At 40.1% G+C, this 19968-nt stretch overlaps 1 protein-coding gene across 1 annotated transcript in view; it reads right to left on the bottom strand.

Moving 5' to 3' along the window:
- LOC125486675 (uncharacterized protein C7orf57-like) overlaps positions 1 to 19968 on the bottom strand; it is a 113354-nt gene that overhangs the window by 79948 nt on the left and 13438 nt on the right. The window contains exon 3 of the mRNA XM_048615255.1: positions 1496 to 1690. Coding sequence (XP_048471212.1) covers positions 1496 to 1690 — 195 coding nt within the window. The remainder of the gene's footprint in view (positions 1 to 1495; positions 1691 to 19968) is intronic.

The raw sequence follows: 19968 nt of genomic DNA, 5'->3' as shown, positions 1-19968 counted from the left end.
ATGCATGAATGTATTAAGTCAGAGGGTCCAGACTAAAATCAGCACTGTCAACAGGTTATGAACAGGAGAGAGGTGAAAAGGATGGTTCCCCTGTTCTCCAATCTCAAGTCAGCAAAGAGACTTTTTTAAATGTTTTAACCCCTGTGTGACTGCCAGCAATGAACAAATAAATTTTCTTTTAAATTGTTTATTATTCAACACCCAAATACATACATAACTACACCCAGTCCCACGTTCATCTAGATACCTATTCTTAAGAAAGGATTGTGGTTACAAAAGACCATGTGATTACAGGATTTCTTAAGTTTTCTTTACACTTTCTTTTCACTGGGATGAAGAGGTAAAGGTTTGAAATGATGCACTTCTATAATCTATTTTATGCCCAGTGAAAAGAAGAGCGGAGGTATTGGAGGATGAATTAACTGCTGTTTTATGTTCTCAGTAGCAGCTTTCCCTTGTTCCACTTCAGTCAAGATGCAATAATAAAGTACGGGCACTGTTCATCAGGTAAGAAGGCCAAGGTCTCTGCTTACTGGAGCTTCTTAGGCAAAGTCTTTTTTCCTTCTGTTGGTCTAGATGTTTCTGACTTTGACCAAAAAATATGGCTAATTAAATCTCCACATCAGAGACCTAGGGCTGAATTTTCATCCTTGAGGCAATTGGTGAGAATTAGGAGAATGCTTAGCTTCACATTCCTCCCACTCCTTGTAAAATACTACTTCCAGAGACGTGACTTTCATTGCTGAGGAGGAGTGGGTGCCTGTTAAAGTTGAGCCAGCCAACCTTGGAAATACTTGTTTGGCAGAGGCAGTGCTGGAAATAGGAGATGGGCTGACAAAAGGAAGTCTCCTGCCTTTACCAGTAAAACTTGGGAGGCAACAGCAGCCAAGGTGAGCACATTAGTTAATAAAATGGAACTTCGATACAGTACCACAAGTGGTTTCATAACTTGATATGCTCAACCAAGGTGAGCTGTTTGACTGAAGCATGCATTTCCATCTGGTTTGGGTTTTGTGTGAATGAGACATTAGATGGGACATACCTGGTACATCATCAAAGGTAGTCAACTTGACATGACACTCTTGTATGTGCAAGCATTCATGGGATGGCAATGGAAAGTCCAATTCAACATACTCCCAAATAAATTAGGCCCATACCTGGATACAATATTTGCTATTCCTAGACTTGGTGAATCTGAGAGCTGCAAGAGCTGCTGGAAAGAATTCCAGGCAGCAAGTGTTTCCAAATTTTGAATTCTGGGCTGGATAGGTTACAGTGTAATAAATTTGGTAATTGTAAAGTTCTCACAAGATCAGTTCAACCTTTCAGTTATCCATCATTCACATACTAAAAAGATACACATTCTTCACCATTGAGATGGTCTATGCATCATCATAAAGTTCCAATGTTGTTATCATGAGAAGAAAATATAGGGCAAATTTTGTCTGTAGTCATTTTATGTATCAAACATCAGGTACAATGCTCGTCCTCTTACCTGCCCTGCCTCCTTGTTTGGCTAATTTTACATAGTCTGAATCTGTGTCCCTAATCCATAATTTACGGCTGTCAAAGGTGATCTCCTTGTGAGGCTCTGCAAGCTTACTCAAACCCGGGATCTGGGAAGTTGGTGGAAGCTGCACTTGACTCTTGTCAACTTTGGTTGGTTTCTGAGGAATGTGATAAAACCAGTCTACAAAAAACAAAGAATATTGGAATATTGTGGTACAGTCAGACTTCTAGTTGGTTACAAATTTCAAACAACTTGTAAAATAGCTTTGTTAAAGTTTTATCCTCATAATTATTCTTCTACTTTTGGTGATGCTTTCCATCAAAAAACTTGTGTCAGCTGTGACTCAGTTGATGGCACACTTGTCTCTGAATCAGAAATCTGAGAATTCAAGATACATATCAGAGATTTGAGCTCAAAATTTACTCCAGTACAGTACTGTGGGTGTGCCACACTATCCGTTTTTCTGATAAAACTATAAACCAAGATTCCATCTGCACTTTGGGTAGATTAAACAATTCCATGACATCACTGAAAGAACAACCAGGGAGCTCTCCTTAATGTTGCAGCAAATGATTTTCCCCTAAACAATACCAGTAAAACAGATTATGTGGTTATTATCACCATTGTCATTTGTGGGAACTTGCAGAAGATGGTTACCTTCAATTAAGAATGGCAATGCTACAAAGAGCTTTTTCAGATGTAAAGCATTTAACATACACTAATTGTGAACAGGGCTGTAAAACTGGAAGTTTTTCTTTTATTTCCCTTCCAAAATAACCAGAAAATCATTGCAGAAAATTGTTCATTTTACCTGGAATTGGTTGAAGATTCATTAAAGATAAGAATTCAAATCACAGGAAGATGACTGCTGATTAATTATTTTCTTGTTTATAACAAAGCTGTAATAATCTCACACAATTGGATTCTGGAATTATTCTTATAATCCTGAAAATATGTAATATAAAAGCCAAATAAAAAAATGAACTTTTCTCTAAATCTTGGCCATACCAGAGTAATTAAATTTTCTTCAAATACTTTTTTTTTAAATGAAGCTATTAAATATATCTCTTAGACAGCCAGGAGAGGGGAAAGATTTAATATCTGAATAGGGAAAGGACAAAATCCACACATTTCTTTTAATTACACAAAATTGGAGGACACCATTATGAAAGTAAATAGTATTTTATGAAATACATTATCTTCAGATCCACCAACATATACACAAGCATTGACAGCTTTGTCAGACATTGGGCTATATTTTCCAACCTCTCACAGTCAATGAAGCAAATCAGTATCTTCAGACGAAATAACACGGGTCTTGAAAGTTGGCCTGACTGTTTCAACAACTAACTGCATCTCCTCCAAACCAGTGGAATTTGAAGTTGGCATAATTAAAATAAAAATCTTAGGTCAATTTTGCTGGTTGAGCACAATTAATTCTTTATATATTTTCCTCATCACAAGAAACAAGTATTTTCCACTTAACTGTCTTAACCCTTGCATGCCATTGAAAGGGAATACGTCAATAATAAATACCACTACCAAACACCTTTTATACTTATATACAAATTCCACACAGTTGTAATTGGTAACATTCCCTCCAAGCTGCGTGACTATGTAGCTGCTGGGAAGTTCTCCACATGTCATTCACCATGATCACTGAATGATTTCCATTTCCAGAAGTTACTACTATTCGTGAACTTCAGAGGTCCACTCAGGAAGGAAAATTAGGCGTGACCTTATAAAGGTTTATAAAATCATGAGGGGTACAGTAAAGGTGAATGGCAGGTGTCTTTTCCATAGGGTGGGGGACTTCAAGACCATGGGGCATATTTTTTAGGGGAGAGGGGAAAGATTTAGTAAAGACATGAGGGGCAACTTTTTTACACAGAGAGTGGTTCATGCATAAATGGATCTATGTTTTGGGTCAGGACTCTTCTTCAGAAATGTAGGAGGGGGAAGGGAGCTCTGAAATAAATAGAGAGAGGAGGGGTGGGGCTGGGGAAGGTAAGTAGGATGGTGACAGGTGAGTGCTTGTAGGCAGTGGTGGGGATTGGTCAGTGAGGTGGGAGGAGCAGATAGGTGGGAGAGAAGATGGACAGGTTCTGTCAGGTCAAGGAGGTGGGGATGAGAGGGAGGGTTGGTCATGGGATGAGGCTGGGGATGGGGAGATTTTGAAACTGGTAAAGTCCCCATTGAGATCATTAGGTTGTAGGCTCACAAGGTGGAATATGAGGTGCTGCTCCTCCAGTTTCTGACTGGCATCATTGTGACAGTGGAGGAGGCCCAGGATGAACATGTCACCCAGGGAGTGGGAGGGGGAGTTGAAGTGGTTCACGAAAGGAAGGCGCTGTTGTTCATCACGAACAGAGCGCAGGTGCTCTACAAAGCAGTCTCCGAGCCTCCATTGGTCTCACCAATGTACAGGAGGCCACATCAGGAGCAATGGATACAGTAGACCACATTGGCAGATGAGCAGGTGAACCTCTGTCTGATGTGAAAGGTTTTTTTGGTTCCTTGGATGGAGGTGAGGGGGGAGGTGTAGGGGCAGGTATAGCACTTCCTGCGGTTGCAGGGAAAGGTGCCAGGGTTGGTGGGGCTGGTGGGAAATGTGGAGCAGGGGAATCGCAGAGAGAGCAGTCCCTACTGAAGGCAGATAGGGGTGGGGAGGGAAATATATCCTTGGTTGTGGGGTCAGATTGCAGGTGGCGGAAGTGGCAGAGAATGATATGTTGAATCTGGAGGTTAGTGGGTGATTCGTGAGGACATACAGAAATAATTGAGGAGCAGTATTAGTTAAATTTTGAGTTTCCTACATTTGCCTGTCTCATTTGTTTATTGCAACATATAAATCAATGTGTTAGAGCAGCATTTTGCAAACAAAAACAAATCAATCCAAGAATTAGGAAGTGTAGGCAATGTGAAGAAAAGAGCTCTTGATTGAAATGTAATGATGCCAGAGATACATAAGTTCTAAAGTGGCATTAGGTTTTCAATGTAGAACAGTGCAGATTGCACTAATGTCAAACTTTATCCTATAGTGCCTCTAATGGAGATCCAATTTATATGTAAAATGAATCAGCAGTGCATTTAACAAGAAAGTCATTAGTCTGGATTTTAGCCCAGTAGAACATTTCATATGCTACCGCTCTATGATTGGGAAACAGGGAGATACCTGACTCTTTTTGTTGTTGTTTCATGTCCACAGCAGCCTGACAGGATAGAGGCCTGTGAGGTGAAGAAGCCTATACGACAAGACCAGCGTTGGGAGCAGGAGGTGCTCGGAGTATTTGTGTCAAGCATCTCATTCATGAGAGCGGATGATAACCGGCAAGGTCCAATAGTGGTCAGGAGACTAAAGATGCCATAAACCTTGCTTTGAAAAACTTAGCTTCCTGAGGCACTAGTGCGCATGCATGTTGAGGAAACTGATGTCTGCTTATATTTGTCCCCTTTGCAGCTGGATCTCTACCTTTCTGTCCTACCTTGTGAAGCAGCATGTGGCTGAGGAGAAGGCAGTTGTTATTGCTGTTGCTGCTGTGGTTAAGGTCAGTGTTGCTGTTTCTTTTGCTGTTCATCAGAAGTGCAAGGTAAAGTTGCATTACCTGCCCCCTTCACATGATGAAGCTTTGCAGCAAGAAGTGCAGCTGAAGGTGAGTGAAGTGCAAGACTGATAAAATAACAGGTAAATTTCAAAGAAACTGGTAGACTTCAGGGAGATGATAGCCTAGTGATATTTGATTTGATCTGACTTATTATTGTCACTGTACTGAGATACAATGAAAATTATTGTTTTGTGCGCTAACCAGACTAATCACACCTTATATAACTACATGAGGGTAATTGAACAAGAATGCAGATATAGTGTTACAGCTACAGAGAAGGTATAGAGAAAGATCAACTCTAATATATGAGAGTTCCATTCATAAGCCTGATAAAAGTTGGAAAGAAGCTGTTCTTGAATCTGTCGGTATGTGTTTTCGGACCTTTGTATCTTATGCTCGATGGAAGAATAAAGAAGAGAGTATAACCGGGGTAGGACCTTGATTATGTTGGCTGCTTTCCTGAGACAGCAGCATGCATACATGAAGTCAATGGACGGAGGGCTGATTTTGGTGATGGACTGTGCTGTACTGGTGCTGCATTCATGACTCTCTGTAATTTTCTGCAATCTTGGGCACAGCAGTTGCCATACCAAGCTGTGATGGTGTTTCTATGGTGCATGTATAAAACTTAGTAAGAGTCATTGTGGACATGCCGAATTTCCTTAGTCTTCTGAGGAAGCAGAGGCATTAGTGTGCGTTCTTGACCGTAGTATCAATGTGGATGGACCAGGATAGACTCTTGGTGATATTTACTCCTAGGAACTTGAAGCTCTCAACCATGTCCATGTCAGCACCATTGATACAGACATGGGCATGCTCTCCACTCCACTTCCTGAAGTCGATGACTAGCTCCCTCATTTTGCTGACATTGAGGAAAAGATTATTGTCTTTATACCATGTCACTAAGCTGTCTATCTCTTTCTTGTATTCTGTCTCATTGTTGTTTGAGATCCAACCCAACACAGTGATGTCATCAGCAAATTTGTAAATGGAGTTAGAGCTGAACTTGGCCACACAGTCATGAGTGTATAGGTGTATAGTAAGGGGCTGGGTATGCAACCCTATGGGACTCTGGTGTTGAGAATTGTTGAGGAGCTATAGTCACCTATCCTTTCTGATTGCAGTCTGTGGGTTAGGAAGTTGAGGAACCAGTTATAGATGGGGGAGAAGTGTCCTAGGTCTCAGAGTTTGGAGATGAGTTTGGTTGGAATTATGGTGTTGAAGGCAGAGATAAAGTCAATAAATTGTCTGACGTAGGTGTCCTTGTTATCCAGGTGTTCCAGGTATGTGCGTGGGGCCAGGGAGATGGCTTCTGCCATGGTATTGTTATTAGACAAATAATTGAAGGACTGGGTTTGAATCCCACCATGGCAGATGGTGGAAATTGAATTCAATAAAAATCTGGAATTAAGAGTCTAATAATGGCCATGAAACTATTATTGATTGTCATAAAAATCCATCTAGTTCACTAATGTCCTTTAGGGAAGGTAACAAGCATTCTTACCTGGGCCTCCAAGCGAATCCAGACACACAGAAATGCGGTGGACTTTTAACTGCCCTATGGCAATTAGGAATGGGAAATAAATACTGGCCTAATGAGCAACACCCACACCCTGTGAACGAAAAAGAAATCATCCAACTGACAGAGAAAACCAAGGAGCAGCAGCTTCTCATCTGCTATGGAAGAAGGATGCTACACTTGTACTCAGTGATTTTAATCTGCCCATTGGATAACTTATATGGGCAAGGGTAACATTGAAGATGATTTTGGAGCGTGCATCCAGGATTATTCTCAGAGCAGCACATTACAGAACTTATGCAGGAACAAGCTATTTTAGATCCAGTAACGTGTAATGAGGTAGGATTATTAAGAGACCTTATAGTTAAGGATCCATAAGTAGGTAGCATTCGTAATAGAGAAGTGTTTCAAATTCAATTTGTGGAAGTCTAGCTCCCGTCTGAAAACAGGGTAATCAAGAAGGTATGATGAAAAAGTTGCCTAAAACAGGTGGGAAAATAGACTAAGGGAAAAGTCAGTGAATGAGCAGGGACAGGCATTTGAGCAGATATTTCATAACACTGCAAAAATTTATTCTGGTCAAAAAGAAGTAGTCAATGAGAATGATGAACCACACATGGTTAACAAAAGTGCCAAAGATGAGCATCCCAGCAAAAGCTAAGGCAATGAACGGGGTGAAAACGAGTAATAGGCCAGATGATTGGGATTTTTTTAGGAACTAGGAGCAGATGATAAAAAACATGATAAAGAGGAAGAAAATTGATTATGAAAGTAAGTTGGCAAAAAATATCAGAACAGGCAACAAAAGCATTAACAGTTATATGAAAAGAAAGAGAGTTGCTGAACTAAGTGTGAAACTAACAAAAAGGATTGGAGAGGGCAGAGCAGTGGATGTGATCTATATGCACTTCAGCAAAGCATTCAACAAGCTTTCTCGTGGCAGACTGATTAATAAGGTTAGACCACATAGAATACAGGGGGAACTAGCCATATGGATACAGAACTGGCTCGAAGTAGAAGACAAAGGTGGTAGAGGGATGCTTTTCAGACTGGAGGCCTGTGCCCAGCAGTGTGCCATGAAGATCGGTATTGGGTTCACTGCTTTTCATCAGGAAGTATGGTTAGCAAGTTTGCAGAAGACACCAAATTGAATAGTGAAGAAGGTTACCTCAGAGTACAACGGGACGTTGATCAGATGAGCCAGTGGGCCGAGGAGTGGCAGTTGGTGTTTAATTTAGATAAATGTGAGGTGCTGCATTTTGGAAAGGCAAATTAGGGCAGGACTTATACACTTGATGGTAAGGCCCTGGGGAGTGTTGTTGAATAAAGAGAACATGGAATGCAGGTTTATAGTTTCTTGAAAGAGGAGTCCCAGGTAGACAGGATAGTGAAGAAGGCATTTGGTATGCTTGCTTTTATTGATCAGTGCATTGAGGATAGGATTTGGGAGGTCATGTTGTGGCTGCACAGGAAATTCGTTAGACCTCTTTTGGAATACTGCATGCAATTCTGGTCACGCTGCCATAGGAAGGATGTTGTGAAACTTGAAAGGGTCCAGAAAAGATTTACAAAGATGTTGCCAGGGTTGGAGGGTTTGAACCATAGGGAGATGCTGAATAGGCTGTGGTTATTTTCCCTGGAGTGTCGGAGGCTGAGAGGTGACCTGATAGAAGTTTATAAAATCATGACGGTCATGGATTGGGTGAATAGCCAAGGTTTTTTCTCCAGGGTGCAGGAGTCCAAAACTAGAGGGCATAGGTTTAAGGTGAGAGGGGAAAGATTTAAAAGGGACCTAAGGGGCAACTTTTTGACACAAAGTGTGGTGCGTGCATGGAATGAGCTGCTAGAGGAAGTGGTGGAGGCTGGTACAATTACAACATTTAAAAGATATCTAGATGGGTAAATGAATAGCAAGTGTTTAGAGGGATATGGAACAAATGCTGGCAAATGGGGCTAGATTTATTTTAGATATCTGCTCAGCATGGACGAGGTGGACTGAAGGATCTGTTTCCATGCTGTACAACTCTATGGCTCTTGGAGGATGCAACTGGGGAATTAATAATGGGGAGCAGGGAAATAACAGATAAAATAAATCAATTTATTGCATCAGTAGCTGTGGTAGAGGAATTTATAAACATTACAAAGATAAGAAACAAACAAGTCGCTAATGAGACTAAAGGCTTTGTAACAGTCTGTATCACGAGGGACAAACCACTTTGACATATGACAAACTAATGGAACTAAAGGCAGATAAATTGACAGGGGCTGATACTGCACTCCAAGGGTTTTAAAAGAAGTGCCTGAGAGACAGTGGATGAATTTGTCAAAATTTTACAGAAATTGCTAGATTCTGATAGGGTTCCAGTGGATTAGAAGACCATAAATGTGAACCTCTAGTTCAAGAAGGGAGGGAGGGAGAAAGCAAGAAACTATCAGCCAGTTAGCTTAACACCTGTCATAGAAATATAGACACTAGGAATAGGCCATTTGGCCTTTTGAGTCTGCTCTGTCATTCAAAATGATTATAGCTGAACGTTCAACTCAGTACCCTGTTCCTGGTTTCTCCTCATGTTCTTTTATCCCCAAGAATTATATCTAACTCTTTCTTGAAATCATTCAATGTTTTGGCCTCAACAGTTTTCTAGGACAGAGAATTCCATGAGCTCACCACTCTCTAGATGAGTATATTTCTCCTTATCTCAGTCCTAAATGGCCTGCTCCATATGCTTAAACTGTGACCCCTGTTCTGGACTCCCTGGTCATCAGGAATATCCTTCTTGTATTACCATGTCTAGTCCTTCCTCATTCTTCTAAACTTCAGTGAACATAGTCCTAATTAAGTCAGACTCTCTTCATACATCTGTCCTGCCATCTCAGGAATTAGTCTGGTAAATCTTCATTGCACTCCCTTAATAGCCAAAAAGCTTTTCTTTAAATAAGGAGAGCAACACCATACTCAATACACTAAGTGTGGTTTACCAAACCCCTGTACAATTGCAGCAAGGCATCCCTGCTCCTACATTCAAATGCTCTTGCTATGAAAGCTGACATCCCATTTGCACAATGCAACTACATGCTTACTTTCAGCCACTGGTATATAAGTCACCCAGATTTTGTTGCAATTCTTTCTTTCCCAACCTTTCATTATTCTAATAATAATCTGTTTTCCTGTTTTTCTACCAGAGAATAACATCACATTTATCCACATTACGTTTATGCTGCCATGCATTTGTCCATTCAGTCAATCCATCCAAAACACATGAAGCATTTCTGCATCCTCCTCCTAGCCACCTAGCTTTGTATCGTCTGCAAATATGGAGATATTATATTTAGTTCCTTCATCTAAATCATTAATGTATATTGTGAATAGCTGGGGTCCAAGTACTTATCCTTGTGGTTAACCATTGCCTGCCACTCCGAAAAAGACCCATTTATTCCCACACTTTGTGTCGTGTCTGCCAAACTTTTCTCTATTCTTGTCAGTACACTACCTCCAATCCCATGCACTTTAATTTTCCATGCTAATCCCTAAAATGAAACCTTATTGAAAGATTTTTGAAAATCCCAATAAACCTTATTGACTAGCTCCTCCTTATCATCTCTACTACTTACGTCTTCAAAAAATTCCAGTAGATTTGTCAAGTACAATTTCCCTTTTATAAATCAATGCAAACTCTGTCTGATCTTGTCACAGTTGTCCAAGTGTTCGGCAATGAAATCTTTTATAAAGAACTCTGGCATTTTCTCCACCACTGATGTCAGGCTAACTAATTTATACACACACATACACCCTTTCTCTGAGGAAGGGTCAACAGACCCGAAACGTTAACTCTATTTTCTCCTCCACAGACGCTGCCAACCTGCTGAGCTTTTCCAGCAACTTTGTTTTTGTTCCTGATTTACAGCATCCGCAGTTCTTTTGGTTTTTAACTAATTTATAGTTCTTTGTTTTCCCTCTACCTTTTTTTTATTTAACTAATGGGGTTACATCAGATACTCTCCAATCCATTGGAACTATTCCAGACTCTATAGAATTTTTAAAGATGGCCATCAATACATCCGTTATTTTCAGGGCTACTTCCTTAAGTATTCTGCAATGTAGATTACTGGGCCCTGGGGTTTTATCAGCCTTTAGGCCCAACATGTTTCCTAACTCCATTTCCCTACTAGTACTGACTTCCTTCAGTTCCGTGGCCCACTAGATTCTGCGTTCCTCATCATTTTTTAGGACATTATTTGTGTCCTCCTTTGTGAAAACAGAACAAAATCTGGATGTAATTGGCCTGCTATCCCTTTCTTCCCCATTAAAACTTCTTATTCATTCACAGAATTCTTTTTTCTAACTATAAGACACCTACATTTTTCCTCTTTGCATACTTATGGAAGCTTTTACAATCAGCTTGTCTGTTCCCTGCGAGCTTATTCTTGTATTCTATTTCCCCTCTTACTAAATCCCTTTCACCTCTTTTGCTGAGATCTACACTGTTGTCAATCCTCAGAGATGCCATTTTTTTGGATAATTTGTATTTCCTTTCCATGGAGTAGAAGAGTATAAGGGCAATAGGAGTACACTAAAGAGGGATATCAGGAGGGCAAAAAGGGGACATGAGATTGCTTTGGCAGATAGGGTTAAGGAGAATTCAAAGGGATTAAGGACAAAACAGTAAATAGGGAGAGAATAGGACACCTTAAAAATTAGCAAGGCCACCTATGTGTTGAACCACAAGGGATGGGTGAGATACTAAACGAGCATTTTGCATGAGCATTTTCTGTGGAGGATATAGGAGCTAGAGAACTTGGGGAAATAAATAATATCTTGAAAAATGACCATAATACAGAGGAGGAGGTACTGGACATCTTAAAATGCTTAAATTGCCTGAAGTGTCCAGGGGTGTGCAAACTAGATAGATTATCATGGGAAATGCGGGGTTACAAGGATACTATAGGAGGAACAGGGTCTGAGTCAATGTTCTTCAGAAGGTCAGTGTGGACCTGATAGGCTGAAAGGCCCGCATCCACCCTGTAGGGATTCTATGATTCTATGAAGTTAGGCCACAGAGAAGTCATGATCTCATTGAATGGTCAAACAGGCTGAATGGCAAGGGGTTGAATGGCCTACTCCTGTTCCTCTGTTTCTATGTTTATATCTTCCTATGAAATAGGAAAGGGACTGCTTTAAAATCCAAGGATTGTGGAAGGGATTGCTATACTATTTTTTTTTGAAAAAGCTACCATCACAGAATGTAAGTGCTGATTACACTGCTGTTTGTTCAAGCAGTTGGGGAAGGTTACAGCAAAACAGCTGGAGGCAGGGTATGTGTAGAAAGGGAGACTCAGCCAGCAGCAATTAGCTATTAGTGGTGCCTGAGTGGTCACCAGTTGTCCATGACAAAGGTCTTCTGCCTGCTAATAACTATATGATTGGCTTACAGGTAGCTGAATAGCTCAAGGGTGTGAACAAGATAGCCAGAAGCATTCAGACATCTGAAGGAGACAGTATCTGTTTTTCTGCAGTAGAAAAAAACCTAAAGCTTGAAGAAAGCAAGGTTACTTTCCCCACAAGTCACTGTGAGGTGTTCTTTTTAGCCAACAAGTCAGAGTTTAGAAGTTGCCTCCTGCAAACAAATTAAAATACCTGGAGAAGAGAAACTGAGGATCAGCAAGTCCTGGTGTGCCAAAAGGATCATCTCAGGGAATCCTGTTGACAGGGACCATTGAAAGTTTTCCCAGTTTTTCCTCCATAATTTTTTTTGCGTCTGCATGTTTTTGCAGGGGATTTTTTAAGGGGGTGAGAGTTTTAGCCATTAGAGTTATATGTTATCAATTCATAACTGTTTACCTGTAGCTAGAATCTATGGCTTTTGTATTCAATTGTAAAAGCAATGAGGATAACAGCAGTGAATTTGGAAACCTTTGAAACTTCAATTGCAAACATATTATCTGGGATCATCTAAGCACGTTCATATCGCAGACATTTTTCATTTTTGACATTTTTCAAATTTTAGTAAATGATTTTTTTTATATGCTATTTGAGCTGTTACCTTGCAGTTATTTCGCAACTGCTACAGGATTTTGCTTTGACACATTTTGCACCACTATGAGAAGCTAACGTTCAAAATTATTCTGAAAAGAATTTTATACTGAAGAACAACAGTGAACCTAGCAATAACAAACTGCTATCATTTTCTCACCAACTTCATCAAACTTACTATTTTCTTTGTATTAACAATCAGATAAATATACACTTTTTGTCCTTATATGAAACGAAATTAAGTGTGTTGGAGATTTTTCACAAAAAGCTCTGTTGAAATTACATTTGCACTCTTGGATGAGATTGTATGCTGTGGCATCCTGAGCTTCTAAAACTCTGAATTTAATATTCTGAAATCTTATCTGTACATATAAACCTAACTCCTGTTCAATAGTGAAAACATCCAGTAAAACGTATGGTCATCCAATTAGTATTTATGCACTACCTTGGAAAACTTTGTCATGTACAGTAAGTTATAAGCATCTTTCCAAGCTGTCAACTAAATATTAATATAAAACATTGCATGCCAATCTGAAATGTCCATATTCTTGATCTACCTGAAGAGAAAACAATTATGTTACTATAAAAGTTTTGGTTTACTGCAGCTATCAAATAAATTTTATCCATTTTACTGTAAGGACCATGCTAGTTTCTTCACCCAGTGACTAGCAATGGGATTATTAAATCTAAACAGAGGAAAGACATGTTTTGTGAATGGATTTATTTAGGATTTTTCCTTCAACAAAAAAAATTAATCTACACATGTAAACAGAATTTCCATAAAACCTCTGAAGTTTCTCTGGAACAGAAAAAGACCCAAGAAAAAACCATTTTATTGGCATGTTCTATCAGCTTCATTAGAATTTCAAAGCATTTAATGTGCAATAAATTATTTTTAAGTTATTTTAATGTGTTTATGCACAATAGCTGAATACTACATAAAAAGATCTCATAGAAAGCAATGGGACGAATAATCAATTAATCTGCTTCTAGTGAACTGGTCAATTTCTAAACTATGATCAAAATTACTAAGGCAGATTCTGTGTTCGTACACATTGCTGTTTTGTGGGAGCTTGTTGGCTAAAACTTGGTTGTTGTGTTTCTTACATTATGACAGTGATTGTACTTCAAAATTACTTCATTGATTATGAAGCACTTTGGTAGAACCAAGGTTGTAAAAAGTGCTAAATAAGACTTTTCCTCTTTCTTTTAATAATACCATAGGAGATAAGAGCAAAAGTGGTCAGCCCCTCAACCTTGCTCTGCCATTTAATGATTCAAAATTCCTTAAACCCACTTTCCCACCTTTTCCCCATATCTCTCAATAACCTTACTAATCAAAATCTATCTATCTCAGTCTCAATTATAAACAGGGACTCTGCCCCTAAAGCTCTCTGTCACAAGGTGTTCCAAAGACTCACAACTCCCTGAGAAGAAATTTCTCCTCATCTGAGTCTTAAATTTGCATCCTTTTATTCTGACACTATTTCCTCTGCTCCTAACCCTCCAACGAGGGGACCGATTCTCACAGCATTTACCCTGTCAACCCCTTTAAGATACCTTTCTGTTGCAATGAGATCATCTCTCAATCTTCTTAACTCCAGTGAGTAGAGTCCCAACCTGTTTATCCTTTGCTCATAAGACAATTCCTCCATATCAAGGATCATTTTAGAGAACCTTCTCTGAACTGCCTCGAATTAAATAATATATTTTCTTAAATAAGGGGATCAAAACTGCACATAGTACTCCAGATGTGATCTTACCAGTACATTGTACAGTTGCAGTAATGCTTCCTTATTCTTATACTCTAACCCTCTTGAAATAAGTGCCAACATTCCAGTAGCCTTCTTGATTACCTGCTGCACCTGTTCTAGCTTTCTTCCTTTCATGCACAAGTACTACCAAGGCTGTTTACCTTGCAACTTTCTGCAGTTTCGTTTCTCCACTTAATGTTGTTGACTGAACGAAGAATAGTTGACCTTCAAGAAAGCTTCCTATTAATTTCTGTATAGTGTTATAAATCTTTATTATTCACTGGAACTATTACATCCTCCAAAGAATCAAAAATACTTACGTGGTAATGAGAAAAACTGTAGTGTAGAGTCTACAGGAATCATTTTACAAGTATGGACTGCCAATGGAAACCTTGTCAACAGCAGACTCAGGAAAAATTTGGATGAGCACTAATTTTCACATATACCCAGAAAAAATTGAGATAAATAATCAATTAATCTACTTCTGATGATGATGGTTGAGGGAATAATTTTGGTCAGTACATGAAAAGAACTTGGTACTTATTCATTAATTGTGCTGTGGGTTTATAATATCCACTTAAGTCAAAGATAAGGCAAATGGAACAGTTTATTATTTCATTGAAAGGACAATATCTCTTATAACACACCACTTCCTCAGGAATATATTGGCATATCAATTTAGATTATTGAATAAGTTCTGCTGTAGTTACAAATCAGAAGTTAAAAAGTTATGAGCAGGATCCATTCTGGTATGTACTGCCAATGGGCAAAGCCCTTTACGAACAGTGCAAATTTATTAAGTTGCTCCTCAGTAATGAAATGCTACAAAAATAGCACACATTTTCAAGTGAAGTCTGATAGTTCAGATCTGTCTCATAAATTTTTAGAAACCATTGGGAAATATGGAGACTCGGCAAGAGGTAGATGAGTAAAGATAAGTGATTTCTGAGTACAGGCTATGATTATCACATGGGACCCCAAAAGACCAGAATACAGCAAGTACATTAGCAGAGAGTCAGGTGATATCAGAAAACAGCAAGACAAATGGTAAGTAAAATAAGGGATAACTAGACGACAACTAGATCGATCACAACAGAATCAAGGTAAGGGAGAAACAATACCAGGAATATATAAACAGAGTTTGGGAAGCACTGAAAGAGGAAGATTGGAACATAGCCAACTTCAAACAGAAGGCAGATGATCAAAATACATCATTACTGGAGGAATCAGAGCATAAATTAAGGAGAAAGGGAACACAGACAGGAGAGATAAGAACATAGCTGACAGGCATTTGTACAGTTGGAGCACTTCTGTAATAAAGTCACAAAATGAATAATTTAGTTATTTCAGATGAATGGAATAAGATCTAAAATGCAGGATGAACATCAACAAACAAGCACATTAGGAATCTTCTACAGTCAAGCCATACCCAAATCACATGAAAGATTTAATCCTGTCTGCCTGGCACAAACTAGTTAGGTGGTTAGTTAAAAATCACCTAACAGATGGATGCTAATGTGCTACTCCCTTCCAAAAGGCTTCAATTTTAACTTTGTTTTGAAGCAGGCAGCAAGGACACCTACAGAATTGTTGTGGAATCTTTCTTTAAAGACACAGATTGCATTCCAGTGACCTTATTAAGCAGAGACCTGAATGGGTAAACAATTGTGGCTTTCTTGCAGTAAGAACATTGATATGATTCAACACACCATCCTCCCCTAATGCCTTGCTTCCACTGTCAGGGAAGAATTCATTGGATTGCAATACCAGCCAGCATCCCTCTGTCTCAGAAGACAATAGACTGTACCCAGGGTATATGTCATTCTGAATTGAAGATTGTCATTGTGGCTATTGAAGCCAATTAATATGTGGTAGTCCCTTCCACAGCTACCACAGATGTATACAGAATTGACCTGAAGTTGATTGACATTTTTCCTTCCAGCAGGCTCTTCTTTTCCATCATCTGGTCTTCCATCTGTCCACCTTTTTCCTCAACCAAGGATTCCCCAGCACCATGGTTGATAGGGCCCAAGGCCATGTCCAACCCATCTCCCACACTTCAGTCCTCACCCTCTCTCTTCCCTCCCATAATAGCACTTCACCCACCATCCCACCAGCATCCACATTCAGAGGATCATTAGCAGCCATTTCCTCCACCTCTGGCAGGATGCCACCACCAGACATATATTCCCCTCCTTTGCCAGTCTTCTGCAAGGACCATTCCCTCTGGAACACCTTGGTTCACTCCTCCTTCACTCCCAACATGTCACCACACCCAACAGCACCTTCCACTGTAATCACAGATGTGACATCTGTCTGTTTATTTCCTCCCTACTCATTGTCCAAGGTCCCAAACACACTTTACAGGTGAAACAGCACTTTACCTGTGCTTCACTCAATCCAGTTTATTGTATTTGCTGCTTACAATATTATGTCCTCTACACTGGGGAAATGAAGTGCATACTGGGTAAGCGCTTTGCAGAACACCTACATTCTGTGCACAAAAAGGCACTGAGCTTCCAGTTGCTTGCCATGTCAACTCACTACCGTGTTCTCTGGCCATCATCTCTGTCTCAGGCTTGCTACTGTGCTCCAGCGAAGCTCGCTGCAAGCTGGAAGAAGAGCACCTCATTTTCCACTTGGGAATCCTGCAGCCTTCTAGACTTAACATCAAGCTCAACTATTTTAGGGCTTGAGCACCTTTCCCCATGCTTTCCCCCACCCCCGCACACCAGACTGCCACCACACACTACCCATTGTCAGCCACTAATTGACCCTATGAACAGCTTTTCATTCCCCCAAACTGACCTTAACCACTCCTTTGTCTGTCTAACTCTTTTTCTCTCTCTTTGGGCTCTATCTCCACCTATCGTTTACTCTTACCCCTCTCCCACCCCATCTTCTGTATAAAAACCATTGATTTCCTATCTACCATCAATTCTGAAGAAGGGTCACTGGACCTGAAACATTAACTCTGATTTCTTTCCACAGATGCTGCCAGACCTGCTGAGATATTCCAGCAATTTCTGTTTTTGTTTGTAAATTTGGTGGCTGGCTGGTAAACATTCTGTTTAGGGTCAATGCAATGTAACACCCAAAGGTGTCAAAGAAGCTTCAGAGAGACAGCAATGTGAGATAATGAGATGGCTAACTAAACCCCACACACCCTCCTGCCCAATCGCAACAGAAAGTCATTTCTTGCAGACAATTTTGTCGTTTCCCTTCCATAAATACATTAAACAAATGGAAAGATACTTCACCATGGTGTGTGTTGTCATTATTAGACTGCTGTAGACTTGAGTGTGTCTAGCATGCCATGGAAATCACAGTTTGAAAACAGCCAGTAAGCATCCCTGCACCTCAGGGTGAAAAAGGATGAAAAAATAAAGTGAGGTTATTTCTCACAGAGTTCTGCAAACCAGCTTAAAAAAGAATTGGCCTACAAAACCAACAAGCATGAAAATTGATTGTTCAACTATCAATGTCAATGGTGCTGGTGCAACCCAATACCAGCTACAACTTTTTTTTTTACATAGAATCGCTGCAGTGTGGAAATAGGCCATTCAGCCCACCAAGCCCACACCTGCACATCTTTGGACTGTGAAAGGTAACCGCAGCACCTGGAGAAAACCCATGCAGACACAGAGAGAACATGCAAACTGCACACTGACAGTCACCCAAGGCTGAAATTGAACCTTCGTCCCTAATGCTATGAGGCAGCAGTGCTAACCACTGAGCCACCATGCCACCCTTTTCATGAGCAATTCAGAGATTGAATAACCATTTTATAACTTTTATCTTTTAATACGTGTGTAGAATTAGTGTTTCTTCTCACATATGACAATTAATAAACTCACTCTTTTTGTTAATTCAAGAAAATCTGGCTAAACTAGTTCTTTTTTTAAAGCATAAGTTAATTTGGTCTGGGAGAAAGGTATCCACAAAGGAAGAATTGTTTTTAAAAATTTATATTTTACAACCAACTGAGGGTATAAGGTGAAGAAAGAAGGGGAACCAGTTCCTCCATCTTCACTCAGGAGTTCTGATGAAGAGTCACTGGGGTCAGAACATAAGATGATCAGAGGATTAGATAGGGTGGACAGTGGGAGCCTTTTTCCTCGGATGGTGATGGCTAGCACGAGGGGACATAGCTTTAAATTGAGGGGTGATAGATATAGGACAGATGTCAGAGGTAGGTTCTTTACTCAGAGAGTAGTAAGGGCGTGGAATGCCCTGCCTGCAAAAATAGTAGACTTGCCCACTTTAAGGGCATTTAAATGGTCATTGGATAAACATATGGATGATAATGGAATAGTTTAGGTTAGATGGGCTTCAGATTGGTTTCACAGGTCGGCGCAACATCGAGGGCCGAAGGGCCTGTACTGCGCTGTAATGTTCTATGTTCTATGTTCTATGTTCTCTCTACAAATGCCATCACACCTACTAAGTTTCTCCACCACTTTCTGATTGAGTTTGGATATCCCATTTAAAACAGAACAAATTAAGGAATCCCACCTGGGGTCTGTTTGAAACTATAGGGAGCTTTAGAGGGTGGATGTTGAGAGAACCTGGAAATAGTCATCACCATTTTCACCTCCACTGAGCTTCCAATGCAGAACGTAGATATTGCTGTTTGTGCTGCATTGCAAACAGCAACTTCGATCACCAGACACTATTTCATGGTCACGCCCAAGGCTGCACAAACTGTGTTGGTCACCACTTCCATTCTGCAAAGAATTAGCTCCAGGCTCTGTGAAAAAGTCCCATGCCAATATGGTGCTGGACTCCTGCATGCTCCTTGACATTGACCAATACATCTAATATTTTGGTATACTTACCATCAATGATTCTTTGCAGGCTATCCATCAAAGTTGTTTTCTGAGTCTTCAGAACTTGTATATGACATAATTCCCCACCTAGCTGACACCTGGTCTGTTCTTTTGTCCTTCCCTGAGTGCAACCGATTAATGCCTAATGTCTCATCACATGCAGATCCGGTCTCCAATCTGTCCCTTATCTGACTTGTAGTGGCCAGTGTGAAATCAACAATAATCTGATCATACATCATCACTCTTTTCTTGGCGCTCCTCCACTACCTGACCAAGTGTACTTCTTGTCTATCAGAAAGGTGCACAATATTAAAAGTGTAATGTGAGAGGGAGGCAGTAAAAGGTGTGTCATTACACCATCTGGAACTTAAAAAATACAGATGAGCACGTTGGATGAGAGGAATTGGTATTGAATGAAAATGAATGTAAGAAAGAAGATGGACTATTAGGATATTCTTGCTTTTATAGCTTTAGCCCCAATGTTGGCCTGGGTGTCAGGAGTGGGTGTCCTAGCAATGGCCAACACAATGTTCTCTTTGGAGGCTAGGACATGAAGGCACATTTGTTACCCTCTAGTTAACTTCTGCTACTTCTGGTCGTGCACCACCTTGTCCTGCAAGTGAGAGGGAATGTGTTGCATATTATGTAATCTGTTTATGTGATGTGACTGCCATGGCTCAATGGCTGGCAGTGTGTCCAACCTTTGAAATGTAAACATGA

Source organism: Rhincodon typus, chromosome 2 (assembly GCF_021869965.1).
Source record: "Rhincodon typus isolate 14 chromosome 2, sRhiTyp1.1, whole genome shotgun sequence".
Lineage (NCBI taxonomy): Eukaryota > Metazoa > Chordata > Chondrichthyes > Orectolobiformes > Rhincodontidae > Rhincodon > Rhincodon typus.
Note: the sequence above shows the minus strand (reverse complement) of the source record. Positions and strands in the feature narration are given on the sequence as shown.